Genomic DNA, 26,916 nt, shown 5'->3' with positions numbered 1-26,916 from the left:
ACTGTCACTTTAAATTTTAAACTGAACACACTTTTTTACTGCAAATGCGAAAAAACATGAAGGAATTGTTCAAAATTCACCAAATTTTCACCACAGTGTCTTAAAGCCTTAAAAGTATTGCACACCAAATTTGGAAGCTTTAACCCTTAAAATAACGGAACCGGAGCCGTTTTGAACTTTAACCCCTTTACAGTCCCTGGTATCTGCTTTGCTGAGACCCAACCAAGCCCCAAGGGGAATACGATACCAAATGACGCCTTCAGAAAGTCTTTTCTAAGTATCAGAGCTCCTCTCACATGCGACTGCATGCCATGCCTCTCAAAAACAAGTGCGCAACACCGGCGCGAAAATGAGGCTCTGCCTATGCTTTGGGAAAGCCCCTAAAGAATAAGGTGTCTAAAACAGTGCCTGCCGATATTATTATATCAAAATACCCAGATAAAATGATTCCTCAAGGCTAAATATGTGTTAATAATCAATCGATTTAGCCCAAAAAAAGTCTACAGTCTTAATAAGCCCTTTTTGAAGCCCTTATTTACAATCGTAATAAACATGGCTTACCGGATCCCAGAGGGAAAATGACAGCTTCCAGCATTACATCGTCTTGTTAGAATGTGTCATACCTCAAGCAGCAAGAGACTGCTCACTGTTCCCCCAACTGAAGTTAATTGCTCTCAACAGTCCTGTGTGGAACAGCCATGGATTTTAGTGACGGTTGCTAAAATCATTTTCCTCATACAAACAGAAATCTTCATCTCTTTTCTGTTTCTGAGTAAATAGTACATACCAGCACTATTTCAAAATAACAAACTCTTGATTGAATAATAAAAACTACAGTTAAACACTAAAAAACTCTAAGCCATCTCCGTGGAGATGTTGCCTGTACAACGGCAAAGAGAATGACTGGGGTAGGCGGAGCCTAGGAGGGATCATGTGACCAGCTTTGCTGGGCTCTTTGCCATTTCCTGTTGGGGAAGAGAATATCCCACAAGTAAGGATGACGCCGTGGACCGGACACACCTATGTTGGAGAAACCAGGTTTAGTACGTAAAACCACCTTATCTGCATGGAACACCAGATAAGGAGGAGAACACTGCAGAGCAGATAATTCTGAAACTCTTCTAGCAGAAGAAATTGCAACCAAAAACAAAACTTTCCAAGATAATAACTTAATATCAACGGAATGTAAGGGTTCAAACGGAACCCCCTGAAGAACTGAAAGAACTAAGTTGAGACTCCAAGGAGGAGTCAAAGGTTTGTAAACAGGCTTGATTCTAACCAGAGCCTGAACAAAGGCTTGAACATCTGGCACAGCTGCCAGCTTTTTGTGAAGTAACACAGACAAGGCAGAAATCTGTCCCTTCAAGGAACTTGCAGATAATCCTTTCTCCAATCCTTCTTGAAGAAAGGATAGAATCTTAGGAATTTTCACCTTGTCCCAAGGGAATCCTTTAGATTCACACCAACAGATATATTTTTTCCATATTTTGTGGTAAATTTTTCTAGTTACAGGCTTTCTGGCCTGAACAAGAGTATCAATAACAGAATCTGAGAACCCTCGCTTTGATAAGATCAAGCGTTCAATCTCCAAGCAGTCAGTTGGAGTGAGACCAGATTCGGATGTTCGAACGGACCTTGAACAAGAAGGTCTCGTCTCAAAGGTAGCTTCCATGGTGGAGCCGATGACATATTCACCAGATCTGCATACCAAGTCCTGCGTGGCCACGCAGGAGCTATCAAGATCACCGATGCCCTCTCCTGATTGATCCTGGCTACCAGCCTGGGGATGAGAGGAAACGGCGGGAATACATAAGCTAGTTTGAAGGTCCAAGGTGCTACTAGTGCATCTACTAGAGTCGCCTTGGGATCCCTGGATCTGGACCCGTAGCAAGGAACCTTGAAGTTCTGACGAGAGGCCATCAGATCCATGTCTGGAATGCCCCACAGTTGAGTAATTTGGGCAAAGATTTCCGGATGGAGTTCCCACTCCCCCGGATGTAATGTCTGACGACTCAGAAAATCCGCTTCCCAATTTTCCACTCCTGGGATGTGGATTGCAGACAGGTGGCAGGAGTGAGTCTCCGCCCATTGAATGATTTTGGTCACTTCTTCCATCGCCAGGGAACTCCTTGTTCCCCCCTGATGGTTGATGTACGCAACAGTCGTCATGTTGTCTGATTGAAACCGTATGAACTTGGCCTTTGCTAGCTGAGGCCAAGCCTTGAGAGCATTGAGTATCGCTCTCAGTTCCAGAATATTTATCGGTAGAAGAGATTCTTCCCGAGACCAAAGACCCTGAGCTTTCAGGGGTCCCCAGACCGCGCCCCAGCCCATCAGACTGGCGTCGGTCGTGACAATGACCCACTCTGGCCTGCGGAAGTTCATCCCTTGTGACAGGTTGTCCAGGGACAGCCACCAACGGAGTGAATCTCTGGTCCTCTGATTTACTTGTATCGTCGGAGACAAGTCTGTATAGTCCCCATTCCACTGACTGAGCATGCACAGTTGTAATGGTCTTAGATGAATGCGCGCAAAAGGAACTATGTCCATTGCCGCTACCATCAAACCTATTACTTCCATGCACTGCGCTATGGAAGGAAGAGGAACGGAATGAAGTATTTGACAAGAGTTTAGAAGTTTTGTTTTTCTGGCCTCTGTCAGAAAAATCCTCATTTCTAAGGAGTCTAATTCTGTCCATAATCTCCTCATAAGGAGGAGAATCACTAGTGAACGCCTTTTCTAGCTCATCGAACCAGAAACACGCGGCTGTAGTGACAGGGACAATGCATGAAATTGGTTGTAGAAGGTAACCTTGCTGAACAAACATCTTTTTAAGCAAACCTTCTAATTTTTTATCCATAGGATCTTTGAAAGCACAACTATCTTCTATGGGTATAGTGGTGCGTTTATTTAAAGTAGAAACCGCCCCCTCGACCTTGGGGACTGTCTGCCATAAGTCCTTTCTGGGGTCGACCATAGGAAACAATTTTTTAAATATGGGGGGAGGGACGAAAGGTATACCGGGCCTTTCCCATTCTTTATTTACAATGTCCGCCACCCGCTTGGGTATAGGAAAAGCTTCTGGGGGCCCCGGAACCTCTAGGAACTTGTCCATTTTACATAGTTTCTCTGGGATGATCAAATTCTCACAATCATCCAGAGTGGATAACACCTCCTTAAGCAGAGCGCGGAGATGTTCCAACTTAAATTTAAATGTAATCACATCAGGTTCAGCTTGTTGAGAAATTTTCCCTGAATCTGAAATTTCTCCCTCAGACAAAACCTCCCTGGCCCCCTCAGACTGGTGTAGGGGCCCTTCAGAAACAATATCATCAGCGTCCTCATGCTCTTCAGTATTATCTAAAACAGAGCAGTCGCGCTTACGCTGATAAGTGGGCATTTTGGCTAAAATGTTTTTGATAGAATTATCCATTACAGCCGTTAATTGTTGCATAGTAAGGAGTATTGGCGCGCTAGATGTACTAGGGGCCTCCTGAGTGGGCAAGACTGGTGTAGACGAAGGAGGGAATGATGCAGTACCATGCTTACTCCCCTCACTTGAGGAATCATCTTGGGCATCATTTTCTCTAAATTTTGTGTCACATAAATCACATCTATTTAAATGAGAAGGAACCTTGGCTTCCCCACATTCAGAACACAGTCTATCTGGTAGTTCAGACATGTTAAACAGGCATAAACTTGATAACAAAGTACAAAAAACGTTTTAAAATAAAACCGTTACTGTCACTTTAAATTTTAAACTGAACACACTTTATTACTGCAATTGCGAAAAAGTATGAAGGAATTGTTCAAAATTCACCAAAATTTCACCACAGTGTCTTAAAGCCTTAAAAGTATTGCACACCAAATTTGGAAGCTTTAACCCTTAAAATAACGGAACCGGAGCCGTTTTTATCTTTAACCCCTTTACAGTCCCTGGTATCTGCTTTGCTGAGACCCAACCAAGCCCAAAGGGGAATACGATACCAAATGACGCCTTCAGAAAGTCTTTTCTATGTATCAGAGCTCCTCACACATGCGACTGCATGTCATGCTTCTCAAAAACAAGTGCGCAATACCGGCGCGAAAATGAGACTCTGCCTATGATTAGGGAAAGCCCCTAGAGAATAAGGTGTCCAAAACAGTGCCTGCCGATATTATTTTACAAAATACCCAGATTAAAATGATTCCTCAAGGCTAAATATGTTTATATGTGAATCGATTTAGCCCAGAAAATGTCTACAGTCTTAAAAAGCCCTTGTGAAGCCCTTATTTATTGTCTGTAATAAAAATGGCTTACCGGATCCCATAGGGAAAATGACAGCTTCCAGCATTACATCGTCTTGTTAGAATGTGTCATACCTCAAGCAGTAAAATTCTGCTCACTGTTCCCTCAACTGAAGTTAATTCCTCTCAACTGTCCTGTGTGGAACAGCCATCGATTTTAGTAACGGTTGCTAAAATCATTTTCCTCTTACAAACAGAAATCTTCATCTCTTTTCTGTTTCAGAGTAAATAGTACATACCAGCACTATTTTAAAATAACAAACTCTTGATTGAATAATAAAAACTACAGTTAAACACTAAAAAACTCTAAGCCATCCCCGTGGAGATGTTGCCTGTACAACGGCAAAGAGAATGACTGGGGTAGGCGGAGCCTAGGAGGGATCATGTGACCAGCTTTGCTGGGCTCTTTGCCATTTCCTGTTGGGGAGGAGAATATCCCACAAGTAAGGATGACGCCGTGGACCGGACACACCTATGTTGGAGAAAATAATATTATGAGAATTATGATCTGTTACTTGTTGCGCTAAAGTCTCCAACCAAAAAGTTGAAGCTGCAGCAACAGCCGCCAATGATATAGCAGGTCTAAGAAGATTACCTGAACACAGATAAGCTTTTCTTAGAAAGGATTCAATTTTCCTATCTAAAGGATCTTTAAACGAAGTACCATCCGACGTAGGAATAGTAGTACGTTTAGCAAGGGTAGAAATAGCCCCATCAACTCTAGGGATTTTGTCCCAAAATTCTAATCTGTCAGACGGCACAGGATATAATTGCTTAAAACGTTTAGAAGGAGTAAATGAATTACCCAATAATCCCATTCTCTGGAAATTACTTCAGAAATAGCATTAGGAACAGGAAAAACTTCTGGAATAACCACAGGAGATTTAAATACCTTATCTAAACGTTTAGAATTAGTATCAAGAGGACCAGAATCCTCTATTTCTAAAGCAATTAGTACTTTAAGTAAAGAACGAATAAATTTCATTTTAAATAAATATGAAGATTTATCAGCATCAATCTCTGAGACAGAATCCTCTGAACCAGAAGAGTCATCAGAATCAGAATGATGATGTTCATTTAAAAATTCATCTGTAGAGAGAGAAGTTTTAAAAGATTTTTTTATGTTTACTAGAAGGAGAAATAACAGACATAGCCTTCTTGATGGATTCAGAAACAAAATCTCTTATGTTATCAGGAACATTCTGCACCTTAGATGTTGAAGGAACTGCAACAGGCAATGGTACATTACTAAAGGAAATATCTGCTTTAACAAGTTTGTCATGACAATTAATACAAACAACAGCCGGAGGAATAGCTACCAAAAGTTTACAGCAGATACACTTAGCTTTGGTAGTTCCAGCACTAGACAGCGATTTTCCTGAAGTATCTTCTGACTCAGATGCAACGTGAGACATCTTGCAATATGTAAGAGAAAAAACAACATATAAAGCAAAATTGATCAAATTCCTTAAATGACAGTTTCAGGAATGGGAAAAAATGCCAATAAACAAGCTTCTAGTAACCAGAAGCAAAGAAAAAATGAGACTGAAATAATGTGGAGACAAAAGCGACGCCCATATTTTTTGGCGCCAAATAAGACGCCCACATTATTTGGCGCCTAAATGCTTTTTGGCGCCAAAAATGACGACACATCCGGAACGCCGACATTTTTGGCGCAAAAGGACGTCAAAAAATGACGCAACTTCCGGCGACACTATGACGCCGGAAACAGAAAAGATTTTTTGCGCCAAAAAAGTCTGCGCCAAGAATGACGCAATAAAATTAAGCATTTTCAGCCCCCGCGAGCCTAACAGCCCACAGGGAAAAAGAGTCAAATTTTAAGGTAAGAAAAAAATTGATTCAAATGCATTATCCCAAATATGAAACTGACTGTCTGAAAATAAGGAATGTTGAACATCCTGAGTCAAGGCAAATAAATGTATGAATACATATATTTAGAACTTTATAAATAAAGTGCCCAACCATAGCTTAGAGTGTCACAGAAAATAAGATTTACTTACCCCAGGACACTCATCTACATGTTTGTAGAAAGCCAAACCAGTACTGAAACGAAAATCAGCAGAGGTAATGGTATATAAATAAGAGTATATCGTCGATCTGAAAAGGGAGATAAGAGATGAATCTCTACGACCGATAACAGAGAACCTATGAAATAGACCCCGTAGAAGGAGATCACTGCATTCAAATAGGCAATACTCTCCTCACATCCCTCTGACATTCACTGCACGCTGAGAGGAAAACCGGGCTCCAACTTGCTGCGGAGCGCATATCAACGTAGAATCTAGCACAAACTTACTTCACCACCTCCATAGGAGGCAAAGTTTGTAAAACTGAATTGTGGGTGTGGTGAGGGGTGTATTTATAGGCATTTTGAGGTTTGGGAAACTTTGCCCCTCCTGGTAGGAATGTATATCCCATACGTCACTAGCTCATGGACTCTTGCTAATTACATGAAAAAAATTTTATATATATATATATATATATATATATATATATATATATTTATTTTTTTTATTTATGAAAAACATTCACTCATTTGCTCAAACAAATCCGTACAATAGTGAAACTGAAGTCTTTTTTTACCAGTGGTATTTAGATGTCCCCAGAGTGTTTGTAACTATTTATTTTATGAAAATCGTACAAATCCTTTCAATGATATTGACTATGTATTTGTATGCCCACAGCTACTGACAAAATTGTGGACATACTACTTCTGTAATATTTGCTGACTGCGGCAGTGAGCGCATGCCTGCTCTTTAGTGTCATTTGCTATTTTATTGTTATTGCATTCTGTAGAGCACGCATGCGTGCACAACTGTCTTTGAAAGTATTGTGTAGGCGTGGCCGGAGGTAGGCAAACTTAACAAAGTCGTCAAATACAGAACACAGGCATAGGGAGAATACCACAATGGATATAACACTAGTCATCAGGAGGTGGCTAAGGAACTTCCCTGCGACCTCAAACCGGCCAGACTGCACTCAAACTATGATATTTATCAGAACAGCCATAATGCCACACCCTCTCTTCCAGGAACTATCTATTGAGGGTTAACATGAGAAAGAATTCGGTAGAGAATCTCTCTCTCCCTACCTCCTAGACGAGGCAAATAACTACTGGAGGGGAAGGGAAAATTAAGTGCTTTAGTTGGGGTGTCTGCATCCTCGTAGTGGCCAGGTGTTGAATTCCTATATGTAAGAATGGATCTCGCAGACACTACCATTAGAAAAAATTTCTTCTAGTAAAAACAGAATTTATGTTTACCTGATAAATTACTTTCTCCAACGGTGTGTCCGGTCCACGGCGTCATCCTTACTTGTGGGATATCTCTTCCCCAACAGGAAATGGCAGAGTCCCAGCAAAGCTGGCCATATAGTCCCTCCTAGGCTCCGCCCACCCCAGTCATTCGACCGACGGACAGGAGGAAATATATATAGGAGAAACCATATGGTACCGTGGTGACTGTAGTTAGAGAAAATAATTCAGACCTGCTTAAAAAACCAGGGCGGGCCGTGGACCGGACACACCGTTGGAGAAAGTAATTTATCAGGTAAGCATAAATTCTGTTTTCTCCAACATTGGTGTGTCCGGTCCACGGCGTCATCCTTACTTGTGGGAACCAATACCAAAGCTTTAGGACACGGATGAAGGGAGGGAGCAAATCAGGTTACCTAAACGGAAGGCACCACGGCTTGCAAAACCTTTCTCCCAAAAATAGCCTCCGAAGAAGCAAAAGTATCAAATTTGTAAAATTTGGCAAAAGTGTGCAGTGAAGACCAAGTCGCTGCCTTACATATCTGGTCAACAGAAGCCTCGTTCTTGAAGGCCCATGTGGAAGCCACAGCCCTAGTGGAGTGAGCTGTGATTCTTTCAGGAGGCTGCCGTCCGGCAGTCTCATAAGCCAATCGGATGATGCTTTTAAGCCAAAAGGAAAGAGGTAGAAGTCGCTTTTTGACCTTTCCTTTTACCAGAACAAACAACAAACAAGGAAGATGTTTGTCTGAAATCTTTTGTAGCCTCTAAATAGAATTTTAGAGCACGGACTACGTCCAAATTGTGTAACAAACGTTCCTTCTTTGAAACTGGATTCGGACATAAAGAAGGTACAACTATCTCCTGGTTAATATTGTTGTAAGAAACAACCTTAGGAAGAAAACCAGGCTTAGTACGCAAAACCACCTTATCTGCATGGAACACCAGATAGGGCGGAGAACACTGCAGAGCAGATAACTCTGAAACTCTTCTAGCAGAAGAAATTGCAACCAAAAACAAAATTTTCCAAGATAGTAACTTAATATCTATGGAATGTAAAGGTTCAAACGGAACCCCTTGAAGAACTGAAAGAACTAGATTTAGACTCCAGGGAGGAGTCAAAGGTCTGTAAACAGGCTTGATCCTAACCAGAGCCTGAACAAATGCTTGAACATCTGGCACAGCTGCCAGTCTTTTGTGTAGTAAGACAGATAGATAAAGCAGAGATCTGTCCCTTTAGAGAACTTGCAGATAATCCTTTCTCCAAACCTTCTTGTAGAAAGGAGAGAATCTTAGGAATTTTTATCTTATTCCATGGGAATCCTTTGGATTCACACCAACAGATATATCTTTTCCATATTTTATGGTAAATCTTTCTAGTTACCGGTTTTCTGGCCTGAACCAGAGTATCTATCACAGAATCTGAAAACCCACGCTTCGATAGAATCAAGCGTTCAATCTCCAAGCCGTCAGCTGGAGGGAGACCAGATTTGGATGTTCGAATGGACCCTGAACAAGAAGGTCCTGTCTCAAAGGTAGCTTCCATGGTGGAACCGATGACATATTCACCAGGTCTGCATACCAAGTCCTGCGTGGCCACGCAGGAGCTATCAAGATCACCGAGGCCCTCTCCTGATTGATCCTGGCTACCAGCCTGGGAATGAGAGGGAACGGTGGAAATACATAAGCTAGGTTGAAGGTCCAAGGTGCTACTAGTGCATCTACTAGAGTCGCCTTGGGATCCCTGGATCTGGACCCGTAGCAAGGAACCTTGAAGTTCTGACGAGACGCCATCAGATCCATGTCTGGTATGCCCCATAATTGAGTTATTTGGGCAAAGATCTCCGGATGGAGTTCCCACTCCCCCGGATGGAATGTCTGACTCAGAAAATCCGCCTCCCAGTTTTCCACACCTGGGATGTGGATCGCAGACAGGTGGCAGGAGTGATCCTCCGCCCATTGAATTATTTTGGTCACTTCTTTCATCGCCAGGGAACTCCTTGTTCCCCCCTGATGATTGATATACGCAACGGTCGTCATGTTGTCTGATTGGAACCTTATGAATCTGGCCTTTGCTAGTTGAGGCCAAGCCCTGAGAGCATTGAATATCGCTCTCAGTTCCAGAATGTTTATCGGGAGAAGAGACTCTTCCCGAGACCATAGACCCTGAGCTTTCAGGGATTCCCAGACCGCGCCCCAGCCCACTAGACTGGCGTCGGTCGTGACAATGACCCACTCTGGTCTGCGGAAGCTCATTCCCTGGGAAAGATGGTCCAGGGTCAGCCACCAACGGAGTGAATCTCTGGTCTTCTGATCTACTTGAATCATTGGAGACAAGTCTGTATAGTCCCCATTCCACTGTTTGAGCATGCACAGTTGTAATGGTCTTAGATGAATTCGTGCAAAAGGAACTATGTCCATTGCTGCAACCATCAACCCTACTACTTCCATGCACTGCGCTATGGAAGGACGAGGAACAGAATGAAGAACTTGACAAGAGCTTAGATCATCATTTCTAAGGAATCTATTATTGTTCCCAAGAAGGGAACTCTTGTCGACGGAGACAGAACTTTTTTCTATGTTCACCTTCCATCCGTGTGATCTGAGAAAGGCCAGAACGATGTCTGTATGAGCCTTTGCTTTTGACAGGGACGACGCTTGCATTAGAATGTCGTCCAAGTAAGGTACTACTGCAATGCCCCTCGGTCTTAGAACCGCTAGAAGGGACCCTAGTACCTTTGTGAAAATCCTTGGAGCAGTGGCTAACCCGAATGGGAGGGCCACAAACTGGTAATGCTTGTCCAGAAAAGCGAACCTTAGGAACTGATGATGTTCTTTGTGGATAGGAATATGTAGGTACGCATCCTTTAGAACCACGGTAGTCATAAATTGACTTTCCTTGATAGTGGGTAGAATCGTTCGAATGGTTTCCATCTTGAACGATGGTACCCTGAGAAATTTGTTTAGGATCTTTAAATCCAAAATTGGTCTGAAAGTTCCCTCTTTTTTGGGAACTACGAACAGATTGGAATAAAATCCCATTCCTTGTTCCTTTATTGGAACTGGGTGTATCACTCCCATCTTTAACAGGTCTTCTACACAATGTAAGAACGCCTGTCTATTTGGTTTGAGGATAAGTGAGACATGTGGAACCTTCCCCTTGGGGGTAGTTCCCTGAATTCCAGGAGATAACCCTGAGAAACTATTTCTAGCGCCCAGGGATCCTGAACATCTCTTGCCCAAGCCTGAGCAAAGAGAGAGTCTGCCCCCCACTAGATGCGGTCCCGGATCGGGGGCTACTCCTTCATGCTGTTTTGTTAGCAGCGACAGGCTTCTTGGCCTGCTTACCCTTGTTCCAGCCTTGCATCGGTTTCCAGGCTGGTTTGGGTTGTGAGGCATTACCCTCTTGCTTGGAGGATGCAGAATTAGAGGCCGGTCCGTTCCTGAAATTGCGAAAGGAACGAAAATTAGACTTATTTTTGGCCTTGAAAGGCCTATCTTGTGGAAGGGCGTGGCCCTTTCCCCCAGTGATGTCTCAAATAATCTCTTTCAATTCTGGTCCAAATAGAGTTTTACCTTTGAAAGGGATGTTAAGCAATTTTGTCTTGGATGACACATCCGCTGACCAAGACTTTAGCCAAAGCGCTCTGCGCGCCACGATAGCAAACCCTGAATTTTTCGCCGCTAATCTAGCCAATTGCAAAGCGGCATCTAAAATAAAAGAGTTAGCCAACTTAAGTGTGTGAACTCTGTCCATAACCTCCTCATATGGAGTCTCTCTACTAAGCGAGTTTTCTAGTTCCTCGAACCAGAACCACGCTGCCGTAGTGACAGGAACAATGCATGAAATTGGTTGTAGAAGGTAACCTTGCTGTACAAAAATCTTTTTAAGCAAACCCTCCAATTTTTTATCCATAGGATCTTTGAAAGCACAACTATCTTCGATAGGAATAGTAGTGCGTTTAGAGTAGAAACTGCCCCCTCGACCTTAGGGACTGTCTGCCATAAGTCCTTACTGGGGTCGACCATAGGAAATAATTTCTTAAATATAGGGGGGGGGAACAAAAGGTATGCCGGGCTTTTCCCACTATGTCCGCCACCCGCTTGGGTATATGAAAAGCGTCGGGGTGCACCGGAACCTCTAGGAACTTGTCAATCTTGCATAATTTCTCTGGAATGACCAAGTTGTCACAATCATTTAGAGTAGATAACACCTCCTTAAGCAGTGCGCGGAGATGTTCTAATTTAAATTTAATTGTCACAACATCAGGTTCAGCTTGTTGAGAAATTTTTCCTGAATCTGAAATTTCTCCATCTGACAAAACCTCCCTCATGGCCCCTTCAGATTGGTGTGAGGGTATGACAGAACAATTATCATCAGCGCCCTCCTGCTCTTCAGTGTTTAAAACAGAGCAATCGCGCTCTCTCTGATAAGTAGGCATTTTGGATAAAATATTTGCTATGGAGTTATCCATTACAGCCGTTAATTGTTGCATGGTAATAAGCATTGGCGCACTAGATGTACTAGGGGCCTCCTGTGTGGGCAAAACTGGTGTAGACACAGTAGGAGATGATGTAGTATCATGTTTACTCCCCTCATCTGAGGAATCATCTTGGGCAATTTCATTATCTGTGGCAGTACTGTCCTTACTTTGTTTGGACGCTATGGCACAATTTAAATGGGGAGACACATTGGCTTTCATACATATAGAACATAGCTTATCCGAAGGTACAGACATGTTAAACAGGCTTAAACTTGTCAACAAAGCACAAAAAACGTTTTAAAACAAAACCGTTACTGTCTCTTTAAATTTTAAACAGAAAACACTTTATTACTGAATATGTGAAAAAGTATTTAGGAATTGTTCAAAAATTACCAAAATTTCACCACAGTGTCTTAAAGTATTAAGAGTATTGCACACCAAATTTCATAGCTTTCACCCTTAAAATAACGGAACCGGAGCCGTTTACAAATTTAACCCCTATACAGTCCCAGCTATAGCCTTTGCTGAGACCCAACCAAGCCCAGAGGGGAATACGATACCAATTGACGCCTTCTAGAAGCTTTTCCAGCAAATTTCAGATCCTCACACATGCATCTGCATGCCCTGCTCTCAAAAAACAACTGCGCAGTAATGGCGCGAAAATGAGGCTCAGTCTACAACTAGGAAGGCCCCCTGACTGGAAAAGGTGTCTAACATAGTGCCTGCCGTTTAATAAACGTTCCCCAAGTTTATAAATGCGAATTGTCAGCATAAATATGAATAAAATGCCTAAATAAAGCAATCGATTTAGCCCATAAAAAGGTCTACCAGTTTTTTAGCCCATATTAAGCCCTTTATTCTGTTTGTTTGACTAAGAAAATGGCTTACCGGTCCCCATGAGGGGAAATGACAGCCTTCCAGCATTACATGGTCTTGTTAGAAATATGGCTAGTCATACCTTAAGCAGAAAAGTCTGCTAACTGTTTCCCCCAACTGAAGTTACTTCATCTCAACAGTCCTATGTGGAAACAGCAATCGATTTTAGTTACTGTCTGCTAAAATCATCTTCCTCTCACAAACAGAAATCTTCATCCTTTTCTGTTTCAGAGTAAATAGTACATACCAGCACTATTTTAAAATAACAAACACTTGATAGAAGAATAAAAAACTACATTTAAACACCAAAAAACTCTTAACCATCTCCGTGGAGATGTTGCCTGTGCAACGGCAAAGAGAATGACTGGGGTGGGTGGAGCCTAGGAGGGACTATATGGCCAGCTTTGCTGGGACTCTTTGCCATTTCCTGTTGGGGAAGAGATATCCCACAAGTAAGGATGACGCCGTGGACCGGACACACCAATGTTGGAGAAAGTTACTGTTTTTCAGTGACATACGCACATATATATCATGAAGGGCCGTGCACAAGTGTTCGAACACCATACTGAAAACTCAGATGATGGTTAGCATTTTTTAGCAATAAAGTATTTTTAATTAAAAGGTATATACATTTTTTTTTAGACAATGCTATTGCACACTTAATAGATTTAAGACAGACTTATACAGTATAGTGTAATATAACTGACATGCACTGGGAACCAAAAAAAAGTGAGTGACTCACTATTGCTAGATTCACTTTATTGCAGTGGTCTGGAACCAAACTCGCAATATCTCAGGGGTACACTTGTATATTGCAAAAATGCTTAGATTTCATATTAAAATGCACATTTCCCTTTTGACCTATCCCTTTAAAAAAAACATAATTTATGCTTACCTGATAAATTCCTTTCTTCTGTTGTGTGATCAGTCCACGGGTCATCATTACTTCTGGGATATAACTCCTCCCCAACAGGAAATGCAAGAGGATTCACCCAGCAGAGCTGATATAGCTCCTCCCCTCTACGTCAGTCCCAGTCATTCGACCAAGAATCAACGAGAAAGGAGTAACCAAGGGTGAAGTGGTGACTGGAGTATAATTTAAAAGATATTTACCTGCCTTAAAAACAGGGCGGGCCGTGGACTGATCACACAACAGAAGAAAGGAATTTATCAGGTAAGCATAAATTATGTTTTCTTCTGTTATGTGTGATCAGTCCACGGGTCATCATTACTTCTGGGATACCAATACCAAAGCAAAAGTACACGGATGACGGGAGGGATAGGCAGGCTCATTATACAGAAGGAACCACTGCCTGAAGAACCTTTCTCCCAAAAATAGCCTCCGAAGAAGCAAAAGTGTCAAATTTGTAAAATTTGGAAAAAGTATGAAGCGAAGACCAAGTTGCAGCCTTGCAAATCTGTTCAACAGAGGCCTCATTCTTAAAGGCCCAAGTGGAAGCCACAGCTCTAGTGGAATGAGCTGTAATTCTTTCAGGAGGCTGCTGTCCAGCAGTCTCATAGGCTAAACGTATTATGCTACGAAGCCAAAAAGAGAGAGAGGTAGCAGAAGCTTTTTGACCTCTCCTCTGTCCAGAATAAACGACAAACAGGGAAGAAGTTTGGCGAAAATCTTTAGTTGCCTGCAAGTAGAACTTGAGGGCACGAACTACATCCAGATTGTGTAGAAGACGTTCCTTCTTTGAAGAAGGATTTGGACACAAGGATGGAACAACAATCTCTTGATTGATATTCCTGTTAGAGACAACCTTAGGTAAGAACCCAGGTTTAGTACGCAGAACTACCTTGTCTGAGTGAAAGATCAGATAAGGAGAATCACAATGTAGGGCTGATAACTCAGAGACTCTTCGAGCCGAGGAAATAGCCATTAAAAATAGAACTTTCCAAGATAACAATTTTATATCAATGGAATGAAGGGGTTCAAACGGAACACCCTGTAAAACGTTAAGAACTAAGTTTAAACTCCATGGCGGAGCAACAGTTTTAAACACAGGCTTGATCCTAGCTAAAGCCTGACAAAAGGCCTGGATGTCTGAATTTTCTGACAGACGCCTGTGTAACAAGATGGACAGAGCTGAGATCTGTCCCTTTAATGAGCTAGCCGATAAACCCTTTTCTAAACCTTCTTGTAGAAAAGACAATATCCTAGGGATCCTAACCTTACTCCAGGAGTAACGTTTGGATTCACACCAGTATAGGTATTTGCGCCATATTTTATGGTAAATCTTTCTGGTAACAGGCTTCCTAGCCTGTATCAGGGTATCAATAACCGACTCAGAAAAACCACGTTTTGATAAAATCAAGCGTTCAATTTCCAAGCAGTCAGTTTCAGAGAAGTTAGATTTTGATGTTTGAATGGACCCTGTATCAGAAGGTCCTGTCTTAGAGGTAGAGACCAAGGCGGACAGGATGACATGTCCACTAGATCTGCATACCAAGTCCTGCGTGGCCATGCAGGCGCTATTAGAATCACAGATGCTCTCTCCTGTTTGATTTTGGCAATCAATCGAGGAAGCAGCGGGAAGGGTGGAAACACATAAGCCATCCCGAAGTTCCAAGGTGCTGTCAAAGCATCTATCAGAACCGCTCCCGGATCCCTGGATCTGGACCCGTAGTGAGGAAGTTTGGCGTTCTGGCGAGACGCCATGAGATCTATCTCTGGTTTGCCCCAACGTCGAAGTATTTGGGCAAAGACCTCCGGATGAAGTTCCCACTCTCCCGGATGAAAAGTCTGGCGACTCAAGAAATCCGCCTCCCAGTTCTCCACTCCCGGGATGTGGATTGCTGACAGGTGGCAAGAGTGAGACTCTGCCCAGCGAATTATCTTTGATACTTCCATCATTGCTAGGGAGCTCCTTGTCCCTCCCTGATGGTTGATGTAAGCTACAGTCGTGATATTGTCCGACTGAAACCTGATGAACCCCCGAGTTGTTAATTGGGGCCAAGCCAGAAGGGCATTGAGAACTGCTCTCAATTCCAGAATGTTTATTGGAAGGAGACTCTCCTCCTGATTCCATAATCCCTGAGCCTTCAGAGAATTCCAGACAGCGCCCCAGCCTAGTAGGCTGGCGTCTGTTGTTACGATTGTCCAGTCTGGCCTGCTGAATGGCATCCCCCTGGACAGGTGTGGCCGATAAAGCCACCATAGAAGAGAATTTCTGGTCTCTTGATTCAGATTCAGAGTAGGGGACAAATCTGAGTAATCCCCATTCCACTGACTTAGCATGCACAATTGCAGCGGTCTGAGGTGTAGGCGTGCAAAAGGTACTATGTCCATTGCCGCTACCATTAAGCCGATCACCTCCATGCATTGAGCTACTGACGGGTGTTGAATGGAATGAAGGACACGGCATGCATCTTGAAGCTTTGTTAACCTGTCTTCTGTCAGGTAAATCTTCATTTCTACAGAATCTATAAGAGTCCCCAAGAATGGAACTCTTGTGAGAGGAAAAGAGAACTCTTCTTTTCGTTCACTTTCCATCCATGCGACCTTAGAAATGCCAGAACTAACTCTGTATGAGACTTGGCAGTTTGAAAGCTTGAAGCTTGTATTAGAATGTCGTCTAGGTACGGAGCTACCGAAATCCCTCGCGGTCTTAGTACCGCCAGAAGGGCACCCAGAACCTTTGTGAAGATTCTTGGGGCCGTAGCCAATCCGAATGGAAGAGCTACGAACTGGTAGTGCCTGTCTAGGAAGGCAAACCTTAGATACCGGTGATGATCTTTGTGAATCGGTATGTGAAGGTAAGCATCTTTTAAATCCACTGTGGTCATGTACTGACCCTTTTGGATCATGGGTAAGATTGTCCGAATAGTTTCCATTTTGAACGATGGAACTCTTAGGAATTTGTTTAGAATCTTTAAATCTAAGATTGGCCTGAAAGTTCCCTCTTTTTTGGGAACCACAAACAGGTTTGAGTAGAACCCTTGTCCTTGTTCCGACTGCGGAACCGGATGGATCACTCCCATTAATAACAGATCTTGTACACAGCGTAGAAACGCTTCTCTCTTTATCTGGTTTGTTGACAACCTTGACAGATGAAATCTCCCTCTTGGGGGAGATAATTTGAAGTCTAGAAGGTATCCCTGAGATATGATCTCTAGCGCCCAGGGATCCTGAACATCTCTTGCCCAGGCCTGGGCGAAGAGAGAAAGTCTGCCCCCCACTAGATCCGGTCCCGGATCGGGGGCTCTCGGTTCATGCTGTCTTTGGGGCAGCAGCAGGTTTCCTGGCCTGTTTGCCCTTGTTCCAGGACTGGTTAGGTTTCCAGCCTTGCCTGTAACGAGCAACAGCTCCTTCCTGTTTTGGTGCAGTGGAGGTTGATGCTGCTCCTGTTTTGAAATTCCGAAAGGGACGAAAATTAGACTGTCTAGCCTTAGCTTTGGCTTTGTCTTGAGGTAGGGCGTGGCCCTTACCTCCTGTAATGTCAGCGATAATTTCTTTCAAACCGGGCCCAAATAAAGACTGCCCCTTGAAAGGTATATTAAGTAATTTGGACTTAGAAGTAACATCAGCTGACCAGGATTTTAGCCACAGTGCCCTACGTGCCTGTATGGCGAATCCTGAGTTCTTAGCCGTAAGTTTGGTTAAATGTACTACGGCCTCCGAAATGAATGAATTAGCTAGTTTAAGGACTCTAAGCCTGTCCATAATGTCGTCTAGCGTAGATGAACTAAGGTTCTCTTCCAGAGACTCAATCCAAAATGCTGCCGCAGCCGTAATCGGCGCGATACATGCAAGGGGTTGCAATATAAAACCTTGTTGAACAAACATTTTCTTAAGGTAACCCTCTAATTTTTTATCCATTGGATCTGAAAAAGCACAGCTATCCTCCACCGGGATAGTGGTACGCTTAGCTAAAGTAGAAACTGCTCCCTCCACCTTAGGGACCGTTTGCCATAAGTCCCGAGTGGTGGCGTCTATTGGAAACATTTTTCTAAATATTGGAGGGGGAGAGAACGGCACACCAGGTCTATCCCACTCCTTAGTAACAATTTCAGTTAATCTCTTAGGTATAGGAAAAACGTCAGTACTCGCCGGTACCGCAAAGTATTTATCCAACCTACACAGTTTCTCTGGTATTGCAACGGTGTTACAATCATTGAGAGCTGCTAAGACCTCCCCTAGTAATACACGGAGGTTCTCCAATTTAAATTTAAAATTTGAAATATCTGAATCCAATCTGTTTGGATCAGAACCGTCACCCACAGAATGAAGCTCTCCGTCCTCATGCTCTGCAAGCTGTGACGCAGTATCAGACATGGCCCTAGTATTGTCAGCGCACTCTGTTCTCACCCCAGAGTGATCGCGCTTGCCTCTTAGTTCTGGTAATTTAGACAAAACTTCAGTCATAACAGTAGCCATATCATGTAATGTTATCTGTAATGGCCGCCCAGATGTACTAGGCGCCATAATATCACGCACCTCCCGGGCGGGAGATGCAGGTACTGCCGCGTGAGGCGAGTTAGTCGGCATAACTCTCCCCTCGCAGTTTGGTGAAATTTGTTCACATTGTACAGATTGACTTTTATTTAAAGTAGCATCAATACAGTTAGTACATAAATTTCTATTGGGCTCCACCTTGGCATTGGAACAAATGACACAGATATCTTCCTCTGAGTCAGACATGTTTAACACACTAGCAATAACTTGCAACCTGGTTATAATCTTTTTTAGCAAAAACGTACTGTGCCTCAAAGAGGTACTAAACGATTAAATGACAGTTGAAATAATGAACTGAAAAACAGTTATAGCATCAAACTTTAAAACAACACAACTTTTAGCAAAGGTTTTGTTCCCATTAGTAAAATAACAATAATTAAATTTGAAATAAAAATTACAGAGCAAATGTTTTTATTCACAGTCAATATAAAATTCTCACAGCTCTGCTGAGAGAATATACCTCCCTTCAAAGAAGTTTGAAGACCCCTTAGATCTGTCAGAGATGAACCGGATCATGCAGGAAATATAAGAGTAGCTGACTGGAAATTTTTGATGCGTAGCAAAGAGCGCCAAAAACGGCCCCTCCCTCTCACACACAGCAGTGAAGAGAAACGAAACTGTCACAATTAAAGCAAACAACTGCCAAGTGGAAAATAATGCCCAAATATTTATTCACTCAGTACCTCAGCAATGTAAACGATTATACATTCCAGCAAAAACGTTTAACATGACAAATACTTATTAAAAGGATTAGTGACCTTTAACAGAGTAGTTCCGGTGAAATACCATCCCCAGAATACTGAAGTGTATACATACATGTCATTATAACGGTATGGCAGGATTTTTTCATCAATTCCATTCAGAAAATAAAAACTGCTACATACCTCAATGCAGATTCATCTGCCCGCTGTCCCCTGATCTGAAGCTTTTACCTCCCTCAGATGGCCGAGAACAGCAATATGATCTTAACTACTCCGGTTAAAATCATAGTAAAAAACTCTGGTAGATTCTTCTTCAAACTCTGCCAGAGAAGTAATAACACGCTCCGGTGCTATTGTAAAATAACAAACTTTTGATTGAAGTCATAAAAACTAAGTATAATCACCATAGTCCTCTCACACATCCTATCTAGTTGTTGGGTGCAAGAGAATGACTGGGACTGACGTAGAGGGGAGGAGCTATATCAGCTCTGCTGGGTGAATCCTCTTGCATTTCCTGTTGGGGAGGAGTTATATCCCAGAAGTAATGATGACCCGTGGACTGATCACACATAACAGAAGAAACCTTGATTACATTTATTCCAATATAGTTGGTAACCATTGGGAGAGAAAATTTGTAAAAATCATGCAACTTTTGTCCTTACCTGTGTGTCCAGCAAGCTCACGGCTCACTCGCACATTTCCTTCACGTGTTTTCAGGTTGTATATAGAGCAAATGTTATCAAGACCACCACAGGCGACATAGTTGCCAGAAGGGGCATATGCACATGTCATCACCCAAGAAGAACGCAAAGGAATAGCATGAACCTGAGAAGACAAATTAAAACTTCATATAAGTCTTTATATTCTCATTGAGTCATATGAAAATACTTTAGCAACTAAAAATCCATAGAAGGCAAAAATCAGGAAGAAGAACAATATTTTACCGACAAAATTATATGTGCAGAACAGAATATAAATATTTAAACCAACATCAATGCCCGCTAGAGGTGTGTGTGGGGGGGGGGGGGGGGTCCAGCAATACTCTAACAACCTCAAATAAAATTCTTCCCAATCCAATGAATTGTTAAAGGAATAGTAAAGTCCAAATTAAACTTCCATGATTCAGATAGGGCTTGCAATTTTAAACAACTCTTATCTGAATGCATTTGACAGTTTCACAGCTAGAGGGCGTTAGTTCATGTGTTTCATATAAATAACATGATGCTCATGCAAGTGGAGTTATTTAAGATTTAGCAAATACACAAGTAATCAGAGGTGATGGCAAATTATACATATCAGCAGTCTACTATTTGAAGGTACTTACCATGCATATAAAATCCACTGAACTGGAAATATTGATAAAATAATCTGTTTTAAAACACTTATTCTGACCAAATTGTGAGTATCCTCTGGCCCTTTCACTTCTTATTCTATTATGTAGTGACGAAGAGAGCAGTCTCCACTCACTACCTAGACAGCAAAGCCGGCTCCAGATATTAAAGAGACATTAAACACTAAATAAATGCTAGATAGAATAATGCATTCCAAGCAAACAGTCTGAATATCATGTAGATGTATTTTTTAAAGTTTCGTTAGTTGTTTAAATATTGACAAAATAAGTGTAAAGTTTGTGTCTATAAAACAATGGGAGCTGCCATGTTGTAACTTAGGTTACCTTCACTGCTGTGGCCAATTAGAGTCAGTTATAATTAAGTCGCTAGAGTGTGCAGCCAAAGCTGTGTAAAATATAACCGTGTTCTGCACTTCCATTTCTAACAGGAACTGAAATGCTTACAATATCAGAATGGAACTACAGGAAAAGGGGACAAAATAAATACAGGTAGCCCTCAGTTTACGCCGGGGTTAGGTTCCAGAAGGAATGGTTGTAAATCGAAACCGTTGTAAATTGAAACCCAGTTTATAATGTAAGTCAATGGGAAGTGAGGGAGTTAGGTTCCAGGCCCCTCTCAAAATTGTCATAAGTAACACCTAATACATTATTTTTAAAGCTTTGAAATGAAGACTTTAAATGCTAAACATCATTATAAACCTAATAAAATCACACCACACAGAATATATAATTAAACTAAGTTAAATGAAGAAAAACACTAACCAGCATTATAAACCTAATAAAATAATCACACAACAGAGACTTCACTTTTTGCATTTTTCTGCAAACAGTTCTTTCTATGCATTTGAATCAGGACTGATTTATAGACAGGAAGATCTTGTTCCTTTGAAATCTGCTGGATAGCTCAGGTCTGGTTAAACTGATTAATTTCAGCTTGCTTGGCTTTGCTGCAACACAAGTGGACAGCTCCACCTACTGGCTATTTTAATAAATGCACTGCTTCTCAATGCTTTTCAATAGCAGTCACATGACTGGAAAAAAAGGTTGTTATTCTGAAACGGTGTAAATTGAACCGTTGTAAAACGAGGGCCACCTGTATATTGCAGGTTTTTTTATATATACAATCATTTTATATTACCATCTCAAAGTATTTAATGTCCCTTTAAGCTTTTCACACATGCAGTCTTAGCACCCTTTCCAACGCCCCGCCCAAGTCATGCAATAAGACAGCAACTAAATAATCTCAAAACCATTATGGTACAAAATCAAGACTTAAAAGTAGACAGTGCAAGAACTTCTAAATTTTAATAATGTAAAGAACAAAAACAAGTATCCAGTTCATAAGTTATAGCGAAAACAAAAGTTCTTCTTGTCCAGACAGAAGCCAGGATGGTGCAATTTATTTCCATTTATTTTGCCCACTTTTCATGTAATTTAGCTATTGAAATGCACCCTGACGATTTCTCAAGGCTAACTGTGCTGCATCTCTCACTAATCCGCTTTTTCAGAAACCTGAACTTTCAAGGAACCATTGTACACCTGATAAACTATATACACACACCATCCAAACTGCTATCCAACCAGAACATGCTAAAACAGACCTGGCCACCAGTTTTTAGAGGCATAAACTATGGGAAGGAAGCACAACTAATCAGCTCATCCTCCCTGAATGGAAAGACTGGCATCTACGACTAACAATCCCTTGTTTAACTCACCAGGGAAGATGATTGTGTGAAAGATAAAACAAGTCTACGTAATGGTAATAAACTCAACTGAAACCCATTCTCTTTCCACCAAAGAGCTTTTGGAATGATAGATCTGCCATCTAAACACCCACATATACCCTATAACTTGCATTGTACCAAGGTAGTTCTCATGGCTCCTCTAGTACAGTGCAGTGGGCAACAAGGGAAAAGCCATAAAATGGTTATGAAAAAAAAAAACCCACAAAAGCAGAAAAAAAAATTGTACTGAATTAATAGAAACATGTAGGTAAGCATCCTTTTGATCAGCGGTTCTCAAAGTGGGTGGTACTGCCCCCTGGGGGGAGTAGGATTACTGGCACTGGCAAACATGAGATGGAAGGGGGCACTTGCAGGTGAAAGAGGATGTAAGTGGGTCCCCTCAATCAATGATCATAAGTAGCGCTTTAGTCTAAATGTCTAAAGTAAAACAGAATTTATGCTTACCTGATAAATTACTTTCTCCAACGGTGTGTCCGGTCCACGGCGTCATCCTTACTTGTGGGAATATCTCTTCCCCAACAGGAAATGGCAAAGAGTCCCAGCAAAAGCTGGCCATATAGTCCCTCCTAGGCTCCGCCCACCCCAGTCATTCGACCGATGGACAGGAGGTAAAAACAGGAGAAACTATAGGGTGCCGTGGTGACTGTAGTTAGAGAAAATAATTCATCAAACCTGATTAAAAAACCAGGGCGGGCCGTGGACCGGACACACCGTTGGAGAAAGTAATTTATCAGGTAAGCATAAATTCTGTTTTCTCCAACATTGGTGTGTCCGGTCCACGGCGTCATCCTTACTTGTGGGAACCAATACCAAAGCTTTAGGACACGGATGAAGGGAGGGAGCAAATCAGGTTAACTAAACAGAAGGCACCACGGCTTGCAAAACCTTTCTCCCAAAAATAGCCTCCGAAGAAGTGAAAGTATCAAATTTGTAAAATTTTGCAAAAGTGTGCAGTGAAGACCAAGTCGCTGCCTTACATATCTGATCAACAGAAGCCTCGTTCTTGAAGGCCCATGTGGAAGCCACAGTCCTAGTAGAGTGAGCTGTGATTCTTTCAGGAGGCTGCCGTCCGGCAGTCTCGTAAGCCAATCGGATGATGCTTTTAAGCCAAAAGGAGAGAGAGGTAGAAGTCGCTTTTTGACCTCTCCTTTTACCAGAATAGACGACAAACAGAGAAGATGTTTGTCTGAACTCTTTTGTAGCTTCTAAATAGAATTTTAGAGCACGGACTAAGTCTAAATTGTGTAACAAACGTTCCTTCTTTGAAACTGGATTCGAACACAAAGAAGGTACAACTATCTCCTGGTTAATATTTTTGTTGGAAACAACCTTTGGAAGAAAACCAGGCTTACTACGCAAAACAACCTTATCTGAATGGAACACCAGATAGGGCGGAGAACACTGCAAAGCAGATAACTCAGAAACTCTTCTAGCAGAAGAAATAGCAACCAAAAACAAAACTTACCAAGATAACAACTTAATATCTATGGAATGTAAAGGTTCAAACGGAACCCCTTGAAGAACTGAAAGAACTAGATTTAAACTCCAGGGAGGAGTCAAAGGCCTGTAAACAGGCTTGATCCTAACCAGAGCCTGAACAAATGTTTGAACATCTGGCACAGCTGTCAGTCGTTTGTGTAGTAAGACAGATAACACCACATACTCTTAACCATCTCCGTGGAGATGTTGCCTGTGCAACGGCAAAGAGAATGACTGGGGTGGGCGGAGCCTAGGAGGGACTATATGGCCAGCTTTTGCTGGGACTCTTTGCCATTTCCTGTTGGGGAAGAGATATTCCCACAAGTAAGGATGACGCCGTGGACCGGACACACCAATGTTGGAGAAAACCACTTTATACTTGCTTTGTATTTGACATTTTACCGCTCTTTGCCTTATCGTAAAATGAACATTTTTTTTAAATATAGGTTTACCCTCAAATTACACTTTTCTGACTAAGACATATTGCAGCCACTTGTACGAAAGACTTGCATTCTGTTTTAACTAGGGATGCACTGAAATTTCGTCCGCAGAAAGTTTCGGCCGAAAATTGCATTTTTGGCTATTTCGGTTTTCGGGTTTTTTAGCCTGTTATTTTCGGTAAAATTATTGTGTAGCATGTTTCAAATTTGATGCTAGCCTAGAGCTGCTGTTTAAGTTTATTACTTGACTTACTGTTCTGCATATAATGAGTTTTCTAGGACTATACTTTATTTGGATAATTAGTTAAAAAAAAAAAAACCTGTTAAATATGATTCTGTTACATAGAACTAAATGAAGAATAATACAGTATATTGATATTCATAATTGTTTTAAGTAGGGATGCACCAAAATTTTGGTCGCAGAAACATTTTGGCCGAAAATGGCATTGTTTGCCTGTTTTTTTTTTTCCTTGGTAAAATTATTGTGTAGCATATTATTGTTTTAAGATATTTTTGCACAATTTTAGTGTGTTACTTTCAATAAAAGTATGGGATTTTTTTATTGGCTCTAATTATGCAAAAAAAAACCTAAAAAAAAAATAATTTGAAAAATTACATTTTCTGTATCAGTTTCGGTTTTCGGCCAAGTGCATCCCGGATTTTCGGATTCGGTCCAGAATTTCCATTTCGGTGCATCACTAGTTTTAACAGTGCTGTACAGCAGCACGTTTTGTTAACATTGACTTCACAGTTCGGAATTAGTGTAGTAACAGGGGGAAAAAAAAGCAAAAGGCCTGTTGAGTAGCTATGCATAGTCTTCTGATAATGGTTTTCTATTTCACCAGAAAATGTGCAGTGTGCTATCCTATAATAGTAAAGTAAAATACATTTTCCATAAAGTTTATTGGTAAAGTTGTACAACTGTGCTCCAAGCAAAGAAATCAACTCCAGTTTTCTAAACATGATGATGTTAGGCTCCCAAGTAAAATAAAACCAGAGAAAGGAAATGGGATGAGAAATGGTCTTCCTTATTTTTACACCTAATGTTAGAATAGAGATCGAAAACTATTATAAAAAAGACAAAAAAAAGGAAAAGACTTGCTGGATTTCCCATTTCCTAAAGGTTTGAGAAGAGTGAAGGAATTGCCTGTCTTTTTGCGATTAAATGTTGCTAAAACCTATGTTACTAAGGGCTACATTTACCATGCCTGCGAACAGGTTTGCAAGAAGTGAACCTATCTACTTGCAGTTGCCACTTGCAATGTTTCATTGCATGGCAAATTTTAAAATTGCCCAAGGGGTTTCTTGGAGCAGGGCATGTAAATCACCCCAAAACGAGCAAGTGAGAGCAGAGTGGAGGAGAGAAAAAAGAAGCAGTTTCTGCTTTTTAAAAAAGTGGCAGCAAGCTCACTTATGTGAACTTCACAAAAATCTAGCCCTTTGTAAATAAATCACATAAATCCCTAAATATGGAGCGTATTTGCCGTTAGTGAATAATTGTGCATGATTAAGGTAGTAATACCGAAACGTCGCTGCTGTAGTATATAAGACTAGCATAGTGACTATCAACTTTAACAACCTTGTATTACAATATCAAGACTTATTCTATAAACAATAATTAGGAAGTGCCTGGCATAAAATAAAATGTTAATATCTATAACAAGCACCCCACTGCTCTGGTATAGTTGTCTTATCCCCTTCTGTATCGACTACAGAACGCGTGGAATGAGCGAGGTCCACTGCCACTGACACTCAGATGCGGCAGTAGGTTAGAGACTGCGGCTGATAGATTGCGCAACTGAAATTCTCACCGTCGCCACGCAAGAACAAGAGGCACCAAACTACTTCAGCGCTGCACTTAAGTTTGCAAAGCACTGAGTAGTAAAAGTAAAAATTACCAGCCCCAATGACTAAGCAAGTGTCCTGCAATCTTCTCCCCTACGTAGCTCCTAAATAAATTGTGAAAGTCAGCGCTGCGGGAGAAATAACAGTAAGCAACACTGATTTGTGGTAGCTGGACCTCCGTTACAGAGCAAGAGATGGTCCAGCCGACCGTATACCCACACACCAACCATGCCCCACTGGAGTAGTGATAGATGGGTCCCCCTGACAAATTAGCAGGAAAAAACCTGCTATAGCTCTCTTGCTGTGAGGAATAAAGCGTGTCTGAGACCATAAGCCTGCTGTGTGCAGGATACCAAAAACACCTAGCATTTACTAAGTGCATATAAGAAAATTAAGTGGAGCCCAGGGATAGGTACTTACCCCCACATTAGATCCACTCCTAATCAATCTGGATCTGCTATCCAAGTCTGTAACAAACAGAAAACAGGACAGATATGAGGTATATATGAAGGCCAAAAAGGATGAGGCTAAGGTACTACCTAGCGACAACCAAGGGAGCTTGTACTCAACCCCAACAAGGAGATGAATAATGTACAAGGAAGAAACATTTACTCCTCTTCTAGGAACTGTTCACTAAAGGAAATACAAATCTTCACACTGAATTGAAGCATCTCTAACTCTGCCCACTTCTGACTAAAGGCAAAAAAATACAGGAAGTGAAAGGGAAGTAGGAGGGATATTTCAAACTCTGGTATAGGGTGTCTTTGCCTCTTCCTTGTGGCCAGGTAACGTAATTCCCAAAAGTAAGGATCATGAACTCTAACTACCATAAGAAAGAAATGCAAGATTTTTTTTTTATTATTATTAATTTTTTTTTTTTTTAAAGGTGTTTTCAGGGGGCACTGATAATTTTATAGAACCAAGTGGGCAGTGGCAGGAAAGAGTTTGGAAACCACTGCTATACTTTAGAGCTATC

The 26,916-nt window shown here is 41.6% G+C and overlaps 1 protein-coding gene across 1 annotated transcript in view; it reads right to left on the bottom strand.

Annotated features, from left to right (window-relative positions):
* Nucleotides 1-26,916, bottom strand: part of GNB1 (G protein subunit beta 1) — a gene marked incomplete in the record, with an annotated part of 238,044 nt that overhangs the window by 40,601 nt on the left and 170,527 nt on the right. The window contains 1 exon segment of the mRNA XM_053690362.1: nt 19,743-19,905. Coding sequence (XP_053546337.1) covers nt 19,743-19,905 — 163 coding nt within the window.

This window comes from Bombina bombina, chromosome 8 (genome assembly GCF_027579735.1).
Source record: "Bombina bombina isolate aBomBom1 chromosome 8, aBomBom1.pri, whole genome shotgun sequence".
Classification (NCBI taxonomy): domain Eukaryota; kingdom Metazoa; phylum Chordata; class Amphibia; order Anura; family Bombinatoridae; genus Bombina; species Bombina bombina.
Note: the sequence above shows the minus strand (reverse complement) of the source record. Positions and strands in the feature narration are given on the sequence as shown.